The following is a 21603-nucleotide window of genomic DNA, read 5'->3' as shown; positions in this document are numbered from 1 at the left end:
GTCTTCTGAACAGCAATTCTATATGCAGTCAATAAAAGGAGCAGTGTTTTTGAAATCTGAGGGAAAATTATTTTCAACCTAGAATGTTATGCCCAAACTATCAATCAAATTAAAAAAGAAAATAACAAAATAAGCTCTCGAAAAGTTTTACTTCCTCTGTATCCATTTTTATGAAGGTACTGAGAGATGTGCATCAACAAAATAAGAGAGTAAACTAAGAAAGAAGAACATACTGGATCTTATAAAAGAAGACCAATAAAGAAAAATATTTTTTAAAGTCCTAGGGTGACAGCCTATAGAGCAACCAGTATGAATGAAGTAGAGATCTGGGTGAAAGATCACCAAGAAATAAAAATAATTGATGGGTATCGGATACATTTGAATATTTTGAGAAGAAAGAGATTCAAATTAGAGAATGTAAAGAAACTAATATTAGTAAATGGAAAATTAGGTAAGTACAAAACAATTTTCAGTTCTAGGAAAAATGTTTCTCGAGAAAGGAAATTTAATCACACTACACTAATGTATATTTTGAAGAAACCTTAGCAATATGAACACTATTAGTTTAACTTAAAAAAAACTGTAGGCTGGGCACGGTGGCTCACGCCTGTTATCTCAACACTTTGGGAGGCTGAGGTGGGTGGATCACCTGGGGTCAGGAGTTCAAGACGAGCCTGACCAACATGGTGAAACCCCATCTCTACTAAAACTACAAAACTTAGCCAGGTGTGGTGGTGGGTGCCTGTAATCCCAGCTACTCAGGAGGCTGAGGCAGGAGAACCACTTGAACCCGGGAGGCAGAGGTTACAGTGAGGTGAGATCACACCACTGTACTCCAATCTGGGCTACAGAGTAAGACTCTGCCAAAAACAACAACAACAACAACAACAACAACAACAACAACAACAACAACAACTGTAACAATTTTATTGGGAGAATAGGAGAAAGGGAATGTGCAGTGCTTATATTGGTTTACATTAGTTGGAAAGAAAGTTAAATCATTTTTTAAAATCCATAGCAAGAAGTGATTAAAATGTAAAATGGAGTTGCAAGATTTAACAGCGAAAACATATCATTTAGAAGTATTGAGGTAATTCTAGAAGAAGCCACTCAATAGAAGGAGTCTGGAAATTAAAGAAAATACTGTTTTTTTTCTTTTCTTTCTTTCTTTCTTTCTTTCTTTCTTTTTTTTTTTTAGACCCCGCCATTGCACTCCAGCCTGGGTGACAAGAGCGAAACATTGTCTCAAAAAACAAAACAAAACGAAACAAAACACCCAAGAGAAAAATCAAAGTCAGTGTTCTAGAGTGAGAAATAATAATCAATAAATTACTGTACACTTGGAAAGGATTAAAACCTTAAAATTATTTATTAGAAATGGATTAACTACCTGTTACTTAATATAAAAAGGATTTACAATGTTATTCACAATGATATGCAATAAGTGAAAATTGAAAATAGCCTGGCCGCCTGTAATCCCAGCACTTTGGGAGGCTGAGGGGAGTGCATCGCTTGAGCTCAGAAGTTAAAGACCAGCCTAAGAAATGTTGTGACGATCCGTTTCTACAAAAAATACAGAAAGTAACCGGCACAGTGGCGCACACCTGTAGTCCTAGCTACTTGGAGGCTGAGGTGAGCTGACTGCTTGAGCCCAGGAGGCAGAGGTTGCAGTGAGCTGAGATCCTGCCACTGACCTCCAGTCTGGGTGGCTTAGGACTCTGTATTTAAAAAAAAAAAAAAAAAAAATGCTGGGTGCGCAGTGGCTCACGCCTGTATTCCCAGCACCTTGGGAGGCCAAGGCGGGTGGATCATGAGGTCAAGAGTTTGAGACTTGCCTGGCCAACATGGTGAAACCCCAAGTCTACTAAAGATTAAAAAAAAAAAAAAAAATTTTAGCCGGGCATGGTGGTGGGCGCCTGTAATGCCAGCTACTCGGGAGGCTGAGGCAGGAGAACTGCTTGAACCCGAAAGGCGGAGGTTGCAGTGAGCTGAGATCACACCACTGCACTCCAGCCAGGGTGACAGAACGAGACTAGGTCAAAAAAAAAAAAAAGTGGGGAAAGAAAAGAAAAAATTAAAAATACGATTAGTTGTATTGCATAATAATGTAACTAGTTTTAAATTAAATAATATTGATATGGTTCTATAAAACTAAAAAAGTACATGAAAATGTAAATAGTATTCTTACTAAAAATTAAATTCAAAGCTATTTCGAAAGGTGGGGTTTTCTTCACTAGTCTTCCCAGGACCTTTTGCCTGGATATTAGGGATAATCGGTTTTAGGAACTTGAATTCATTTGTCCCGGAGCCTCCTGTCAGACACACCTCATACTGGTAGCTCTGGGACAGGGTCCCGGTGCCGCTCATGTCCACCAGATGCCCTGGAAAGGGGCCCTCGGGCACCGAGCAGCGACCCACAGAGGCCGCCCTGCTCCTCCTGCACAGCCGCACCGCCACGAACAGGAGCACCGACAAGAGGAACAGCGAAGACACCGAGGCCAACGCCACCACCAGGTAGACGGTGAGCGAGTCGGCCTGGGCCTGGGCCGGCGCCGCCTCTGGGAGAGGCAGGTAGGGCTGGGAGAAGCCGTCCACCAGGAGCACTTGCAACGTGGTGGTGGCCGAGCGCGGAGGCTCGCCATTGTCCTTGACCAGCACCACCAGCCTATGCTTGACTGCGTCGCGCTCGCTCAGCAGCCTGGCGGTGCGCACCTCGCCATTGTGCGCCCACACACCGAACAGCCCGGGCTCCGTGGCCTTGAGCAGCTGGTACGACAGCCAGGCATTCTGACCCGAGTCGCCGTCCACCGCCACCACCTTGGTCACCAGGTAGCCCGGCTGGGCCGCCCGGGGCACCAGCTCTGTGCAGGGCGCGGAGCCATTCTGCAGCGGGTACAGCACGAAGGGCGAGTTGTCGTTGGTGTCCAGCACCAGCACGCGCACCAGCGCCTCGCTGCTCAGCGCCGGGGACCCGCGGTCCGTGGCGCCCACGCGGAACTCGAAGGCCTGCAGGGCCTCGTAGTCCAGCGACCTGAGGGCAAACAGGTGGCCATTGTCTGTGTTGATGGAGACCAGGGAGGCGAGGGGCAAGTGCAGGTCCTGGGGCAGCAGCAGCGAGTAGGTGACCTGGGCATTGGTGCCCGAGTCTCTGTCTGTGGCGCTGACGCTGCCGATGTGCAGGGCGGGGCTGTTGTTCTCGCGGACGAACAAGGTGTAGGAGGTTTGGGTGAAGGTGGGGGAGTTGTCATTGATGTCGGAGACCAACACAGTTATGTTGTACTCCGTTTTCAGCCTGGGTATCCCCAAGTCAGTGACGGTGATGGTGATTCTGTACTCGGCTGTGCTCTCTCTGTCCAGTGGTCTCTCTGTTTCCAACGTGTAATAATTCTCAACTGAAGATTTTAGCACGAATGGGAGGTCTTCCGGGATGGAACAAACAATTCTTCCGTTGTCCCCAGAGTCTATATCTTGGATACTAAAAACCATAACCACGGTCTCTGGCGCATTTTCTGGGATTGGACTGGTAATTGATGACACAGTGATTTCAGGAGCATTGTCATTTACATCCATCACCTGAATTCTGACTGTAGATTTTCCAAAAAGTCCTCCCCCATCTGTGGCTTGAATGATTATTGAGTATGATTCAATCGTTTCAAAATCCAACGGTGCTGTTAAAGTAATGTCTCCAGACTTTTGATTAATTTCAAATGTCTTGCGAATATCTTCTGAAGCATGGGATAAAGTGTAGCATATTTCACCATTTGTTCCAGAGTCTAAATCCCAAGCTGAGACAGTCAAAACCAGTGAGCCAAGGATGCTATTCTCTGGAATCTTCACCTCATAAAAAGCCTGCTCAAATTCAGGGGAGTTGTCATTAATGTCCACAACCACCACTTTGACCAAGGCAGTTCCAGACCTCGGAGGGGACCCGCCATCCAGAGCAGTGAGGATGAAACTGAGCTCCGGGCGCTCTTCATAATCCAGTGCCCTGTCCAGAACTAACTCGGGGTATTTCCTATTGTCTGGATTGACTCTCATTTTAATGTGAAAATGAGAGTTGGGGCTTATTGTGTAGCTTTTTACAGCATTAATTCCTACATCTAAATCCTTCGCACTTTCTAGTAAGAACACAGCACCAACAGGACTGTTCTCTGGGATTTCTAGGAGCATTTGTTTTTCCAAGAAGATGGGAGAGTGATCATTTATATCCCTGACCTGAAGCTCAATTTGTAAAAACTGCGTGGGGTTTTTCATTAACACCTGGAAATGTAGCACACAAGGCTGAATGGAACCGCAGAGCTCCTCCCTGTCTAGTGTTTCACTTAAGAGCAAATCCCCAGTGTTTATGTCCAGCTGCAAACGCTGTTTCTTATCATTAGAGACCACCTGAGCCCCCCGTGAGGACAGTTCTCTCACCTTCAGCCCCAGGTCCTTTGCCAGATTGCCTACAAAACTCCCGCTCTGCATTTCCTCTGCCACGGAAAAGCTCCCAGGTTCAGAGCCCGCCTGAGACATTCCCAGCAAAACAAAGAGAAGCAGGACTTGCCTTATCTGCTGAGTGCATGCTCTTCCGTTCTCCATAGCTCCTTTCTTGTAGGCTTCTTGAAGAATGGCTTCAGTTCTGGGGAACGTGTCTCTGACTTGTCCACCAAATCCTCTATGGTCTAAGGATTTTAACCCTGTTGAATGGCTTCTAAGTCACCCTCTTGAAGGCTTGTTCTTTCTGTCTTCTGCTTCTCTGTGTGCACTGGTTATCAGTGTTCACAACACCATCCGATCAATTTACTTTTCACGATGTTATACTGCAGCGCCACCAAGTGTCTCCATAGATTTTCACAGTTTGGTGAAAGCTACGTAAATTCCATTCACTTATATGTCCTCCGGAAACAAACATTGTTTTATTCATCGTGTTCAAGTGATTACAAATATATTGCATCTTCTATAATAATTATTTCATGTTCTCTTTAGTTTGATATGCTGTTAATATTCATCTTAAAGCATTTACCTTTCCCTACTCTCCACACAGCCAAACATGCTTAGTTGTGGTGAATACAGAAATACAAGATGTGATTCCTGGACCCCAATAGTTTGTAATCTTTCTGAGAAGATTGGAAACATAAAACAACAATAATATTATTAAGCTGTACAAAATTCTATCACTACTTGACTTTCCTTAGGTGGTAATGAAAATGCAAAGTATACATGGGTCATTTTAGAAGTCCTCTCATATTTGATATGAAACTGGATTAACCATGAGATGGGACATACTTTGATAGTTATGATAGCACAAGAAGGCATTCATTTAGATTTCCTTGGTAGCAAAGAATTGTGAACTGCGAGAAAGCAAAGTAAGATATTGGGAGTAGAACACATTATGAGAATCCTTGATTTAGTTCCAGCTTCTCAAAAAATAATAAGTGCACAAACATGTTAGTTTCATTTAAAGCAGGCTTATTTCTAAGACTGGCCTCCCTCAGTTTCCCAAGATTTATTCCAGCAACAATTATGGCTATCTGCTTTGTTTTTCAGCTCAAGAAGCTGAAGAGATTTTCTTCCTCAATAATAGAACAAAATCTTAGCCTTCATTCTGATTAGCCCAATTGAGAGCACTTCAGCCTGTTACTGAAGAAATCAGTGTCTCAAGATGTATAGGATTAAAGGTAGAGATTGTAGTCCCAGAATCTAAAGACTCCATCTTTGGCCCTTTGTTTTAATCCAGTCAGAAATTGCCCCTTAAACGTGAGGTGGTTTCAATCCTAGCCGAAGTGCATGGCTGCTACATAATGAGGGAGATGGTTGGAATAGGTGCTTGGAACCTGCCAATGGTATCCACTATTAGACATCTCAAAATACTCTGAAGAATGTAGGATATCTAAGAAGTCTGCATTTTTTAAAAAATGCTAATTTCAAATTACATTCGTAAAAATGTGAACTAGACACATGGTTGAAAAATTATCAGTGCAGAAGAGTAGAAATTGAATAGTATGTGGATTGACTATACAATTATCCTTCCTTCTTCTTAACCTCCTCTAAAATGACAGAAAATTAACAAAAGGTATGAACTCACAAAGACTAAGAATACATAAGTGAATACACAAATTATCTGATGATAGGAAGCAGATGAAAGAACAATTAACAACAGTTCCAAGAAATGTCTAAAATAAAGTTCCTGCATTGGAGATACTAAAAATAAACTACTGGGTTTTCCCTGTATAATCCTAATAGGTACCAAACTTGGAGGACCCAGGTGTATAAGAAGGCTGAAGTCAAGTAAGGCCTTTAAAAAGAAGTTATCAGCTGAAAGTATGTATACTGGATAGTTGAATTCTGTGGTCTTTTCGCCGCCATACAGAGACTAGAAAATAACTGAGAGCCAGAGAATGGAAAGCTTATACTCTGGAGAAATTAGATTATATTCTGGAGAAATTATACTATCTCCAGTCTTGGAAACCCCAGGCAGAACTGAGTGAAAGTAGGAGGTATGAAACTAAAGATAAGGAGATTAGGCAAAACACTGCCTTCTGTATAGTGAGACTCCTCGCCATGATACTCTCAGATTGTAGGACACAAGATATATGCCTGACGTCTTCTCCATCAAACCCCAGAACATTGAATATTGTAGAATTCTATCCCGGGGAATATGAAAGGTGCAGATAAAGACTTATATGTACTGATATGTGGGGGTTTCCCAAGGTAGCAGCTCTATCCTATCATGGTTACATTAGAGTGAAGCCCTGTCATCAATACTCATGAAGGGTTGACTGTCAGCATTTGCTGTGTCATCATTCATATATATAACAAGATAGCCAAAGATCACAAGACTTTTGAGAAAATGCTTACATGAAATAGAAAGACCAAAACTGTAATACTACCGCCACACACAAAAAGCAACAGGAGGCAGTAGATATAATTCAGAAAACAAAAGAAAGCCTTTTTTTTTTTTTTTTTTTTTTTTGAGACGGAGTCTCGCTCTGTCGCCCAGGCTGGAGTGCAGTGGCGGAATCTCGGCTCACTGCAAGCTCCACCTCCCAGGTTTACGCCATTCTCCTGCCTCAGCCTTCCGAGTAGCTGGGACTACAGGCACCTGCCACCACGCCCGGCTAGATTTTTGGTTTTTTTAGTAGAGACAGGGTTTCACCGTGTTAGCCAGGATGGTCTGGATCTCCTGACCTCATGATCCGCCCGTCTCGGCCTCCCAAAGTGCTGGGATTACAGGCTTGAGCCACCGCGCCCAGCCAAAAAAGCCTTTTAAAATGTCTGATTAATATCCCCAGAGAAACAAAATGTAGAAAGAGCTAACACTTATTGACTTATTCTAAGTTCATTATTCTAGTGCCTCATATGTATTTACCTAGTTAATGTTAACAGTAACCCTATCAAGTACATATTCATATCTGGAAGACAAAGAATAGCTTAGGGCTTAAGTGCCCCTTACTAGCTATATAGCCTTAGGCAAATTCTTCCCTTTGATTCACTTGCAAGTTTAAAATAGGTATAATAATAACTCTTACTATATAATGTATTTTTAAAGAATAAATAGATTAATTATAGGTGAAAGAAGATTTACATTTGCAAATTTGTAATATGTCATGAAAAACCAAAAGAGTTCTTAAAAATAAATATTTGTTATCCAAAAAGAAAAACTTAAATATGAAGATTAGATGACTACATGAATTGTCTCATAAGTAGAACAAGAGATGGAAAAGAAGAAAAAAATTATAATTTAGAGTCTCAGAAAAATCAATGCAGGAGGTGCAATATTTAATGAGATTCTGGTTAAAGTGATACTGTAGAAAACTCAATGGATAAATTATTACTAAAACATAACAAGAAAATTTCTCAGAACTTACAGTGAGAGTCTGTATGTTAACAGGGTATGCCTGCATGGCCAGATTAATAAATAGAATGCCTATATTAAGGTCTTTTCAGAATACCAGGAAAAAGTTTTTCAGGGCTTCCAGGGAAGGAGGTAAGAGAGAAGGAACAAAGAGAGGTGGAATCAAAATCAAGTCAGTCTTTTGAAAAGGAACTCGACATGCAATGAGTAAAAGAAACAGTTTCAGCTTTCAAAATCTGACGGAAAATTATTTTCAAACTAGAATTTTATACCCAGTCAAACTATCAAGCAAATGAAAACAAACAAAAAAGATGTCTTCACAATATAAGGAGACAATTTTAAAAAATCTCTTCTGCATTCATTTATATGAAGGCCTTGAGAGATGTGTGCCAGCTGAATAAGAGAGTAAACTAAGAAAGAAGAGTATACTGGACCTTGTAAAAGGAGACTCATGAAGGAAAGTACTGAAGGGAAAGAAGTCCCAGGGTAACAGTCTATAGATGAACCAGTCTAAATGAAACAGAGGAAATTCAGGTTGAAAGAGCTCCTGAAAATAAATGTCATTGACAGAGTATCTTAAAAATTGGAATATTTTTAAGGAGAAAATACATTCAAATGAAAGATATGGAAAAAAAACAATAGAAGTACATAGAAAATAATGCAAGTATGAGATAACAATTATGAACTCTAGGAACCATACTTTTCAAGTAAGGAAATTTAATTATAGTACAGTACACAAATGCATATTCTGAAGCACACAGCAATATAGATACTAACTACTAATTTAACTAAGAAACTGTGGCATCTATATTGGGAGAATAGGAGAAAAACAATTTGCAATGTTTGTATATGTTTGCTAGTTTGGAAATAAGAAAGCTAAATGCTTTTCTGTTATAGAAAGAAATGGTTCAAATACAAAACAATATCAAGATATAGTAGTATAAACATATTATTTATAAATATTGAGATCAAGTCAAGAAGAAACCACACTGTGGTAAGGGACTAGCAGAACAGCTAATTTAGAACACTATAAAATGTTAGTTATATATAGTATATATTTAACATATAGTAATATAAAAAACTAATGAAACTTGTTTTTCCGTTCTAACCCTTAGTTCCTCTTTATTATTAAAAATTTGGTATTTAAAAAAAAATTTGGTATTTAAAATAAATTTGCAACATAAAAATGAATATCTCCAGCAATCTCAAACACAAATTTTAAAATGTTTTATTTGTATTTATTTTCATGCAGATTGTAATTTTATTTCAATTACAAGGCATAGTCTGTTTTATACATCAGCAAAAGTTAACATAAGAAAATATTGGCCAAGTGAAAGTAGCATGCTTAAACATAAAATAATAAGTATATAAACTAAGGGTATTATTGATGTTCAATATTGCTCACAATATGCTTTGTTTCATTTTGTCATGAGCATAGTAGTAGAGAAATATTTCTTTTTAAATACATGATTTAGAAATAAATGACACGGTTTTCAAACACGAATATATAGAATGTTAGAGTGAGTTTGGAAATGTAGATATGCCTTAAATAGAGCAAGTACACTATAGACAGAAGCGATTAGAATCATGGGATGCAAGCTCTGAAATGAATCAAAACTTCAGATTTTTGTGATGAGATATAATAGTAATTAATTCCTTGGGCAGTTGGAAATAATTAAAATCTTAACACTATCATTTAGAAAATATACTAATTACCTTAAACCTAGTTGTTATTAATGCAAAAAAAAAAAAGATGAAACATTGTAAAATCACAGGGATATACTACTGGAAAATAATGCTTGAAGTTGCATAATAACTTAAATTTGAGATTTAAAAGTAAACTAATGGAAACATGGCTATGCAACACACCAAAAGTACATGAAACTAAAAACAGACTTTACTGAATATTAAATCCAAAGCTATTTCGGAAGGTGGAATTTTGTTCACCTTTCCTCCCAGGGCTCTGTGTCTGAATATCCGAAATAATTGGTTTCAAGAACTTGAATTCACTGGTTCCGGGGCCTCCCGTCAGACACACCTCATACTGGTAGCTCTGGGAGAGGGTCCCAGCGCCGCTCACGTCCACCAGATGCCCTGGAAAGGTGCCCTCGGGCACCGAGCAGCGACCCACAGAGGCCGCCCTGCTCCTCCTGCACAGCCGCACCGCCACGAACAGGAGCACCGACAAGAGGAACAGCGAAGACACCGAGGCCAACGCCACTACCAGGTAGACGGTGAGCGAGTCGGCCTGGGCCTGGGCCGGCGCCGCCTCTGGGAGAGGCAGGTAGGGCTGGGAGAAGCCGTCCACCAGCAGCACGTGCAGCGTGGCGGTGGCTGAGCGCGGAGGCTCGCCATTGTCCTTGACCAGCACCACCAGCCTATGCTTGACTGCGTCGCGCTCGCTCAGCAGCCTGGCGGTGTGAACCTCGCCATTGTGCGCCCACACACCGAACAGCCCGAGCTCCGTGGCCTTGAGCAGCTGGTACGACAGCCAGGCGTTCTGGCCCGAGTCGCCGTCCACCGCCACCACCTTGGTCACCAGGTAGCCCGGCTCGGCCGCCCGGGGCACCAGCTCTGTGCAGGGCGCGGAGCCGTTCTGCAGAGGGTACAGCACGAAGGGCGAGTTGTCGTTGGCGTCCAGCACCAGCACGCGCACCAGTGCCTCGCTGCTCAGCGCCGGGGAGCCGCGGTCTGTGGCGCCTACGCGGAACTCGAAGGCCTGCAGGGCCTCGTAGTCCAGCGACCTGAGGGCGAACAGGTGGCCGTTGTCCGCGTTGATGGAGACTAGGGAGGGGAGGGGCAGGTGCGGGTCCTGGGGCGGCAATAGCGAGTAGGTGACCTGGGCGTTGGTGCCTGAGTCTCTGTCTGTGGCGCTGACGCTGCCGATGTGCAGGGCGGGGCTGTTGTTCTCGCGGACGAACAGGGTGTAGGAGGTTTGGATGAAGGCGGGGGCGTTGTCATTGACGTCGGAGACCAGCACAGTTATGTTGTGCTCGGTTTTCAGCCTGGGTGTCCCCAAGTCAGTGATGGTGATAGTGATGTTGTACTCAGCTCTGCTCTCTCTGTCCAGCGCGCCTTCTGTCATTAGGATGTAAAAATTCTCCACAGAAGGTTTTAGTAGGAATGGCAGATTCTCTTGAATGTAGCAAACCATCTTTCCATTTTCTCCAGAGTCTCTGTCATTAATCTTAAAAACAGCCAGTACCGTCTCAGGAGAATTCTCAGCAACAGAGTTGGAAAGTGATGATATAATGAGTTCAGGGGCATTGTCATTGGTGTCCAATACTTCCACCAAAACCCTACATATTGCAGAAAGGCCTCCACCGTCCATTGCCTGTATATTTATTTTATAAGAATTTACTAACTCATAATCAAGCAATTCTCTGAGAAAGATTTCCCCAGAAAAAGGATTGATTTGAAAGGTTGTTCGAATATTTTCTGAGGCATCAAAAAATGAATAGGATACTTCCGCGTTAACTCCAGAGTCTATATCTTCTGCCGATACCTTAACAATAAGGAACCCAATGGGGCTGCTTTCTGGAGCCTGGGTCTCATACAGAGCCTGGGCAAACTGTGGGGCATTGTCATTGACGTCCAAGACCACAATGCCTATAGTGGAGGTACCAGACCTGGGTGGAGACCCACCATCCAGCGCTGTGAGGGTTAAGCTGAGCTCTCCCTGCTCCTCCCGATCCAGTGCTTTGTCCAACACTAGCTCTGGATATATCATGCCTTCATCACTGCCACCAATTTTAACATGGAAAAAAGAGTTGGGGCTGATCGTGTAGTTTTGGATACCGTTAGGTCCTCCATCTGGATCCTGTGCTCTTTCTAGTCGAAACGCTGTCCCTTCAGCAGTATTTTCTGATATTTTTAAGACTGTTTCTTTGTCCTGAAACACTGGCGAGTGATCATTTATATCCCTGACTCTCAGCTCAACCCGGTAAATCTGAAAGGGATCATCCATTAAAATTTGGAAATACAGCATACAGGGCTCTTTAGGGCCACACAGCTTCTCTCGGTCCAGTTTCTCATTTGTGAGCAAATTCCCAGTGTGTGAATCCAGGAGCAGGTATTGTTTGTTATCATCGGAAACCACCCTGGTTCCCCTTGCAGCCAGCTCCCCCTCTGCTAGTCCCAGATCTTTTGCCAGATTGACCACAAAGGATCCTCTGTCTGTTTCCTCAGTCACCGAATAACGTCTAAACCCAGAACCTGCCAAGGACACTCCCCAAAAAAGAAAAAGAAACAGGACTTGCCTTTGTCTTGGGAAGCTGAATCCCCTGGCCTCCATAGCTGCTTCTTTCCTCAATGTCAGTCTCAATCGCATTGCCCCAGCACAAATAGCAATCGCAAACCCAGACTTATGTGCAGCAGAGATCTAGGGTTTTTAATTTTTCCTTTCCCAATCGGGGGCTCGACAGCTTTTCTTCTCAGCCCATCTGTCTCGATATTTCCTTTTTGTCAAGGACTTCCGTAGCAGTCTGGTCAATTTTGTTCCTCCATCTCTTTAGCCTGCAGCGCCACCTTGTGGCTCCCAATACAGTCAAATGGCTATGCCCAATTTTTGTGTTTGTCTACATAAAAATTCTTCATTGCTTCATGAGAAAAGTTAAAAATTGAACAGTTGAAAAAATGTTTCTAGTAGTAACCCTGTTCAATTCTGTGTTACATTTAGCTGTGTACTAGGCCTTTAGCCTCTGACACAACTCTTATGCAAACAAAGGGAAAATTGTGGGTGCCTTCTGGAACCACCAAAACAACCGATTTCACTTTCCCCAAAACTTTGAGCATAGGAACACCAAAAATTAGCATCAACAAAAATCTTGTTTCACATCTTCTTCAACAAATTTCTTCAAGATCTCATTACATTGCCTAACTAGAATCACTGCTCTGTAGTCCAGAACCAAGCATTTAGGCTGTCTCTCCACTGTGCTTCTCTAAAACTTATGTATACAACTATGCTTACTCTATAAATATTATTGCTTTCTGTTTCAGGCCAATTTGCCCCCTCATCAATGTGTGAACTACTTGAGAACAACTGTCTTAGTCATCTTTGGTTGGCAAATTAGCCACTCACTAAATGCTTGCTATATTAAGGCGTGCATAAAATAAACTCTAGTAAGACGTGAAACAATATTCAGTGCCTTTCAAACTCTGCTATTTGAAAATTATTTTCTTCAATTTGTTCATACTTTGCAATTTTTTTTCTTATATTAGCTTTAAAATAACTTGCAGAGTTAAAGAAGGGACTGGCTTTTATTTTCAGGTCCCTTTTAATGAAAATCTAGTAGGCCCTAATTTCTCTGAACCAAATAAGGGGAGGTAAAGAACAGATCAAACTAACACTTATCCTAACACTATTGAAAGTGAGAACAAATTATTAAATCTGACTCACACAGAATTTTATTCAAAGGGCTAATATCTAGAAAGAAACTCAAATTTTCACATAATAAGTAAGAAATACAGATTAAACACAGGGATGTTTTACAGAGAAAGGGCTAGATACCACCAATATATACTATGATGAATATACAAGCCAAACCATATAAATGTCTCCTTGATAAGTTGCTTTTTTTCCAACTTAATGAGACTGAGTTGTTAGCCTTTAAAAATATAACAGGGACCTTCGATTTTTTAATTCAGAAATAGAAACAATAAATTATTAAATATTTTTACATAATACCTTTGCCTTTTGGCTACAAACACAAACACATTTGCACATACTCAATGTCTTACAATGGCTTCTCTTTTTATTTTTAGATAAGGCTGGTTAAAGATTTCTCATATCACAATAGGAATATTATATATTATTTAGGTTGATATCAATACAGGGAAAATTGAACATTTTTTCAAAAGGTAACTTTACGAGACTCCATCTCAAAAAAAAACATAAAACTTTGGATGGGCACATTGGCTCATGCCTGTAATCCCAGAATTTTGGGAGGCTGAGGAAGGAGGATGGCTTGAGCCCAGGAGTTCAAGATCAGCCTGGACAACCTGGCCAAATCCCATCTCTGCAAAAGATTAGCCAGGCATGGTGGCACGCACCTGTAGTCCAAGCTACTTGGGAGGCTAAGGTGGGAGGATCCCTTGAGCCCAGGAGGCAGAGGTTGCAGTGAGTCAAGATTGTGCCACTGAACTCCAGCCTGGGTGACAGAGTAAGACCGTGTCTCAGGAAAGAAGGAAGGAAGGAAGGAAGGAAGGAAGGAAGGAAGGAAGGAAGGAAGGAAGGAAGGAAGGAAGGAAGGAGGGAAGGAAGGAGGGAAGGAAGGAACTTTAAAAAGTATTATAATGAAAATTTAGCTTGAACCCAACAAGAATACCAATTTTGAAAGGAAAATAGACAAAAGAAATGTAACATAGGAAATATGCCTAATACATGCAACAGGTTATTTTAATACTTGAGGTTCTAGGAAACTGAGAACTAACATGAAAAATAGAGCAAAAAATGAATAGGAAGTAAATAAAATAAAAAGACAGAAAAATTTTAAATTATATCAATTTTGAAGATAAAGTCTATTTTGTTAATTGGGATTCCATATGCAACACCTCTTTGGGGTAAATACAAGGAAAAGAGAAACTGAAATTAACAATATAATTTGAACTAACAATCAGAGAAAAATAACACCTTATTGGTGGTGGTGAGCATGAACAATTTAATCAACAAGACAATCTTAAGAAGTTAAATAATTTATCAAATGGGTTCCTATCAAGAATTAAATCCAAAGCTATTGTGAAGGGTGGAATAGTAATCTATTTCTTTCCCAGTGCCCTAAGGAGGGAAGTTGGGGATAATCGGATTCAGGAACTTGAACTCATTTGCTTCTGAGCCTCCTGTCAGACACACTTCGTACTGGTAGCTCTGGGATAGGGTCCCGGTGCCGCTCACGTCCACCAGATGCCCTGGAAAGGGGCTCTCGGGCACCGTGCAGCGACCCACTGAGGCCGCCCTGCTCCTTCTGCACAGTCTCACTGCCACGAACAGGAGCACCGACAAGAGGAAGAGCGAAGACACCGAGGCCAACGCCACCACCAGGTAGACCGTGAGCCAGTCGTCCTGGGCCTGGGCGGGGGCCGCCTCCGGGAGTGGTAGATAGGGCTGGGAGAAGCCGTCCACCAGGAGCACATGCAGAGTGGCGGTGGCCGAGCGCGGAGGCTCGCCATTGTCCTTGACCAGCACCACTAGCCTGTGCTTGGTCGCGTCGCGCTCGCTCAGCAGCCTGGAGGTGCGCACCTCGCCATTGTGCGCCCACACACCGAACAGCCCGGGCTCCGTGGCCTTGAGTAGCTGGTACGACAGCCAGGCGTTCTGACCCGAGTCGCCGTCCACCGCCACCACCTTGGTCACCAGGTAGCCCGGCTCGGCCGCCCGGGGCACCAGCTCGGTGCAGGGCGCGGAGCCGTTTTGCAGCGGGTACAGCACGAAGGGCGAGTTGTCGTTGGCGTCCAGCACCAGCACGCGCACCAGCGCCTCGCTGCTCAGCTCCGGGGACCCGCGGTCTGCGGCGCCCACGTGGAACTCGAAGGCCTGCAGGGCCTCGTAGTCCAGCGACCTGAGGGCGAACAGGTGGCCGTTGTCCGCGTTGATGGAGACCAGGGAGGAGAGGGGCAGGTGCGGGTCCTCCGGCGGCAGCAGCGAGTAGGTGACCTGGGCGTTGGTGCCTGAGTCTCTGTCTGTGGCGCTGACACTGCCGATGTGCAGGGCGGGGCTGTTGTTTTCGCGGACGAAGAGGGTGTAGAAGGTTTGGGTGAAAGCGGGGGCGTTATCATTAACATCTGATATCTGCACTGTTATGTTGTGCTCCGTTTTCAGCCTTGGAGTCCCCATATCTGTGACGGTAAGGGTGATATTATATTCAGCTCTTGCTTCTCTGTCGAGTGCTCGCTCTGTTACCAAGGTGTAAAAGTTCTTGACTGAAGGTTTTAGAAGAAAGGGAAGGTCTTCCTGGATGGAGGAAATCGTCTTCCCATTGTTTCCGGAGTCAGGATCTGAAACGCTGAAAACAGCAACTACAATCTCAGGCGAGTTCTCTGGGATGGGGCTGGTGAGTGCAGACATGGTCACCTGTGGGGGATTGTCATTCACGTCCACCACCTGCAGGAGAAGAGTGCACTTTCCTGAAAGACCTCCTCCATCTGTGGCTTTGATGTGCACTTCATAAGACGTAACCGCTTCGAAATCTACTTGTTTTCTCAGTCGAATTTCCCCTGTCATAGCATTTACCTCCAACGTTTTACTAATATCCTCTGAAGGCTGAAAGAGTGAGTATGATATTTTTCCGTTGGCTCCGCTGTCTAAATCCCTGGCGGAGACGGTGGAAACCAGGGAGCCAAGGGAGCTGTTCTCTGGAATCCGCACTTTGTAGATGGGCTGCTCAAACTCAGGGGCATTATCATTGATGTCCACCACTTCAATGTGAACCTGAGCAGTTCCAGATCGCGGTGGAGAGCCGCCATCCAGCGCTGTCAGGGTTAACCTTAGTTGAGGCTCCTCCTCCCGATCCAGCTCTTTATCCAATACTAGCTCAGGGTATTTCCTGCCATCAGTGCGTTCTTTGGTTAGAATCCCAAAATGGGAATTTGGGCTGATTTTATAGTTTTGAACATTATTGCTTCCTACGTCCGAGTCCAAAGCATGATACAGAGGAAACTCAGTTCCTAGAGGACTATTTTCCGGTATTTTTAGAATAATTTCCTTTTCAGTGAATATGGGAGAATGGTCATTTATATCTATCACCCTCAGTTCAGCCTGAAATATTTCTAAAGGTTTTTCCATTAACACTTGGAAATGTAGTATGCAAGGCTCAGTGGGACCGCATAGCTCCTCTCGATCTAGCTTCTCATTTATGAGCAGATCCCCAGTTTGAACCTTGAGCTGCAAATGCTGTTTGTTCCCCTGGGAAATGATCCTGGCCCTGCGGGTGGACATCTCTGTCAACCCCAACCCCAGGTCTTTTTCTAGATTTGCCACAAAAGAGCCTCTCTCCGTTTCTTCCACTACGGAATAGGACCCCAACTCGGCGCCAGCCCCAGACAAGCTCAGCAAAACAAAGAAAACAAGGACTTGCCTTTGTCTCCGACTGTGCATCCATCCAATCTCCATTGCTTTTTCTTGAAAAGTTGGTTCACAGAGGCTTCACGTATCCCCAGGATCCTAGTAGCACGGTTTTGCAGTCCAGAATGTCAGAACCAAGCAGCCCAGTGGTGTCTTAAAGAGGTTTCACATTCGGGTTTGCTCTGGCTCCGCTATTCTTTTGTTTCCAGGCTTTGGGAAACGGTTTGCTGGATCCTGGAGCGGCATGGGCAATTCTATTTTCCATCATCTTAACCTGCAGCGCCACCACGCGTTCTCACTGAGTCATATTTTCTGGTTTGAAATTGGCGGCAAAATTATTTTAAACGTACTGAATAAGCTATGCAATACGAAACGCTGAGTCCTATTTTCATGTGTCTTTTGTGTGTACAGATGGAGCGCTGTGATGTTGTTGTACAGGGAGGAGTACAAGGAGCAAACAGTCACATGTTATTGACTGTTTAATGCTGTTGGGTTGTTAATGATTAAATAAAATGTTTAAATTGAAATTAACATTTAAGTTGAGAAGAAATATACACTTAGGAGCATAATGTTTCTCTACTTTTGAATCATCCAGCCCAAAATATCATAAGCAAAATGTTTCTGAAGTGACATGGGAACAATTTCACAACCACATATTTGTCATTCTACGTATTACAGGCACTATACATAGAAACTACAACATTGCAATCAGTAGTAGTTCTAAAGAGGATAGTTAACCAAGGCTTTATTAGAGAGTAATTTACTTCCTCTTTATCACCTAGGTCTGAGAACTGTGAGTTTTTTACAACTTTCAAATTATTGGAAAATGACTTCCCAAATAAGCAGATGTCAAGGTTGGGCCTGCCACAATTTTGAATTGTTTTTATCATGACAAGAATAATTTCTCTTTTATTCTACTTAAAAATCAGATATACTGAGATACAATTAAATACATACAATACAATCCACCCTTAAATATATGCATCTACTAAGTACCCACGAAAATTTTAAAAAATACAATCTACCCATTTGAAATATATGATTCAGGACAGGTGCAGTGTCTTATACCTGTAATCCCAGTGCTTTGGGAGCCTGAGGCAGGCAGATCACAAAGTCAGGAGTTCAAGGCCAGCCTGGCCTACATAGTGAAGCCCCATCTCTACTAAAAATACAAAAATTATCTTGGGAGGCTGAGGCAGGAGAATCCAGGAAGTGGAGGTTGCAGTGAGCCGATATCACACCAACGCACTCCTGCCTAGGTGACAAAGCAAGACTCTGTCTCAAAAATAAAGCAATCAATAAAATATATGATTCTTGGCTTATGATATATTCAGAGTTGTGCATCCATCATCACAATTTAGAACATTTTAATCACCTCAGAATAACTCTGTATCCTTCAGCTATTACTCCTTACCCCCCACCAATTCCCTCATCCCTCCTGTGCCCAGCCTTGAGAAACCATTAATCTATTATTTGTCTCCATGGAGTTTCCTATTCTGGATCTTCATATTATGGAATAATATAACATTTGGACTTTTTTTGGCTGGCTTCTTTCTCTTAGCATAATGCTTTTGAGGTTCATCCAAGTTGTAGAATTTATCAATGTTTAATTTCTATTTTTGGCCAAATAATATTCCATTGTGTAGAATATGACATTTTGATTATCAGTTCATCTGCTCATAGGCATTTGGGTTGTTTTCACCTTTTTGGTTATTATGAATAATGCTGCTATGGACATTCATGTATAAATGTCTACGTGGATGATGTTTTCTTTTTTTTTTTTTTTTCTTTTTTTGAGATGGAGTCTAGCTCTGTCACCCAGGCTGCAGTGCAGTGGCATGATCTCAGCTCACTGCAACCTCTGTCTCTCAGGTTCAAGCGATTCTTGTGCCTCAGCCTCCCAAGTAGCTGGGATTACAGGTGCCTGCCACTATGCTCAGCTAATATTTTTGTATTTTTAGTAGAGACGGGTTTTCACCATGTTGGCCAGGCTGGTCTCAAACTCCTGACCTCAGGTGATCTGCACACCTCAGCCTCCCAAAGTGCTGGGATTACAGGCATGAGCCACAGCACCCAGCCTAGTTTTCATTTCTTAAGAGTGGAATTTCTGGGTCATGTGATAATCCTATGTTTATTCGAGGAACTGCCAAAACTGTTTTATGAAGTGGTTACACCATCTTATATTCCCACCCACAGTGTATTAGGATTTTGATTTTTCTTTCTCCCAATACTTGTTATCTGACTTTTTGATTATAGTCGTTCTATTGGGTGAGAAGTGGTATCTTGTACATTTGATTTGTCTTTCCCATATGACTAATGATGTTGAGCACATTTTCATGTGTCTATTGGCCACTTTTATATCTATCTTGAAGAAATCTCTAGTTAGATTTTAGCCCATTTTAATTGGGTTATTTGTCTTTTTATAATTTAATTGCAAGAGTTCTTTATATATTCTAGATAAAAGTCCCTTATTAGATTTGGATTCTTTTGTTTGGGTTTTCTGTTTTCATAATTTAAATTGCAGTAAAGATTCACGATATCTTTCTCAATTTAATGTTTTTTGTTAATAACTTTTGGAAGTTTGTTAATTTCCTTGCCTTGGGTTAAATCATCTAATCAATAAGGCCCAAACTGCTGGTATGAAGACCTTTACGTGCCTTTGGCCACAGGTGGTGCTGTGGCCAAACAGCCAATGTGTGGTAGTAGACAGTATAATGGCCAATCAAAGATGTCTATTCCCTAATTTTCCCAAATCTGCAAATAGGTTACCTTACGTGGCAAAAGATACTTTGCAGATATGATTAACATGTTGAGGCTGCAGTGAGCTGTGATTGAACCACTGCACCCCAGCCTGGGTGACAGAGTGAGATCCCATCTCTAAAACAAGAAGAAAAAAGAAATTTTCGAAGGGGAGGTTGTCCTGTGTTATCTGAATGTGACAGAACACTTCCTGGCTATGGTCAGAGGGAACTATGACTATTGACGAATGGTCAGAGAAGATGCAATAATTTGATTATTGACAAAGGGGGCCGTGAGCCAAGTAATGTGGGCAGTATCTAGAAGAGAGAAGACAAAGAAATGCATTCTCCCCTAGAGTCACAGGAATGGAATGCACCCCTGCTAATGCCTTGATTTTAGCTTAATAAAACCCATATTAGACTTCTGATTTACAGAATTGTAAGACAATACATTTTTATTGTTTTAAGCAATAAAGTTTGTGGCAATTTTTTACAGGAGCAAGAGGAAATGAATACATAACATAAGTATGGATGATTCTCATGCACCCAGCAGCTGAGTCAACAAAAATTTATAATTTCTATAAGAATAGCATTATTACAGCAATGCTGGAGAATGTCTGATTCAGCTATAATGAGTCTTTTTTTCAGAATAAAGTCATTTATGAACTATACACATATATTTTCAGCGTAATTTTTAGGAAGAGTTGTCAAAGGCATAAGGTTAATTTTAACAGCAAACAACTGGAGTCCCTCAGATTTTTTTATCTGAAATTCCCCAAATCTCTTAGTTATGAAGTGATAGGCATTCCTTCACAACATTGCTTATATTTTTCAGAAATTAGTTATTTCATTTATAATTAAAACTAAAATAACAACTACTTTTAAATGTTTCCAAAGAAATATGTGTTTATACATATATAATATATATTATATATATTACAAATAAATATTTGGGTTAGCAGAAAAAGAATGAAGAAAGAGCACAATAAGTTCAATGCAACCATAGAGTAACTCTATTTCCTATTCAGCCTTTCAGACTATTCAGACTAATTTCTGCAGCAATGAATGTGACATATTGACAAGATGACAAGGTATGGGAATATAATCAGACTGATTCATTCAAAATGAATATCACTTATGATGTCTGATCCAACTTATTTAGGTCAATGCTTCTATAAGGGCTTTGGGTTTAGTGGTCTACATCAGTATGGACATCGGTGAAGAGACAAATACAAACTATAAACTAAAAGTTACATTTTTACATGGGAGTTTAGGTCATGGAATAGAAGTAGAAATAATAGATACATTTCACTTTCTTAGAAAAACAATGCTACCAGTTAATGCCAATATAATGTATTGGTTAAAAACTGGGGCATTAGATTTAGGTAGACTTAGACTGTATTTAATACTTTTCCTTATGTTGCTTGAGAATTATGAGCAAGTTACTTACCTTTCTAAGCCTCAGTGTTTTCATACATAAAAAAGGAGAAATATACCAATCGTATTATGGTTTGGGAGAAACTTTAAAAGATAATAAATGCAAGACACCCTGTATACCACTTTAAATTTTAACTAAATGAGAAATCAACAAGTAAAAGCTTAAAAAATCAGATTAAACTGTGTGTTTAAGATCTGTGCATTTTACTGTATATATAATATTTTAAGTAAAAATTGCAGTTCCTAAGTAAAAAAACAAAGTTCAGAAGTAGGTAATGCAGAGATTACATGACGACTCCATGGTCACCAGGGACTCTTGTATCTTTTAAGTTTCTTTTATACTATCTGTCATAATCCTTAATGTTTCAATCATTAGGGTCCAACATGGCTGTTGTACTAGCCATGACATACAGATTCCAGGCAACAAGGAGCACTTAGAGAAGGAAAAAGGGGGCCCCCTTCCTAGATGAATCATCTCCCTTTAAACAGTCTTCTTGGAAGTCAGTATAACACTCGTACACACGTCTCAGGGA

General features: G+C 41.7%; 3 protein-coding genes across 5 annotated transcripts; all 3 read right to left on the bottom strand.

Annotated features, from left to right (window-relative positions):
- Nucleotides 1-911: 911 nt before the first annotated feature.
- PCDHB11 (protocadherin beta 11) lies at nt 912-6988 on the bottom strand. Of its 3 annotated transcripts, none has more exons than XM_077937246.1 (2): nt 2326-6609; nt 912-1219 (listed from the first exon to the last, which is right to left on the bottom strand). In XM_077937246.1, the coding sequence occupies exons 1-2, from the start codon at nt 4579-4581 to the stop codon at nt 1097-1099; spliced, it is 2379 nt and encodes a 792-aa protein (XP_077793372.1). In that variant the 5' UTR covers nt 4582-6609; the 3' UTR covers nt 912-1096. The 3 variants fall into 3 exon arrangements, 2 of the variants coding, with proteins under 2 accessions (XP_077793372.1, XP_014996535.3); XR_013394905.1 differs by lacking the exon at nt 912-1219 and adding an exon at nt 1346-1649 and having other exon boundaries at nt 1816-6988; XM_015141049.3 differs by lacking the exon at nt 912-1219 and having other exon boundaries at nt 1346-6988.
- Nucleotides 6989-9042: 2054 nt separating this feature from the next.
- Nucleotides 9043-13073, bottom strand: PCDHB10 (protocadherin beta 10). Its single transcript, XM_015141046.3, has one exon. The coding sequence runs from the start codon at nt 12165-12167 to the stop codon at nt 9735-9737; it is 2433 nt and encodes an 810-aa protein (XP_014996532.3). The 5' UTR covers nt 12168-13073; the 3' UTR covers nt 9043-9734.
- Nucleotides 13074-13217: 144 nt separating this feature from the next.
- On the bottom strand, nt 13218-17168 carry PCDHB16 (protocadherin beta 16). Its single transcript, XM_001091535.5, has one exon. It carries the CDS (start codon nt 16941-16943, stop codon nt 14613-14615), a length of 2331 nt encoding a protein of 776 aa, XP_001091535.4. The 5' UTR covers nt 16944-17168; the 3' UTR covers nt 13218-14612.
- Between the last annotated feature and the right edge of the window lie 4435 nt (nt 17169-21603).

This window comes from Macaca mulatta, chromosome 6 (assembly GCF_049350105.2).
Source record: "Macaca mulatta isolate MMU2019108-1 chromosome 6, T2T-MMU8v2.0, whole genome shotgun sequence".
NCBI lineage: Eukaryota > Metazoa > Chordata > Mammalia > Primates > Cercopithecidae > Macaca > Macaca mulatta.
This window is presented reverse-complemented; position numbering and strand designations above follow the sequence as displayed.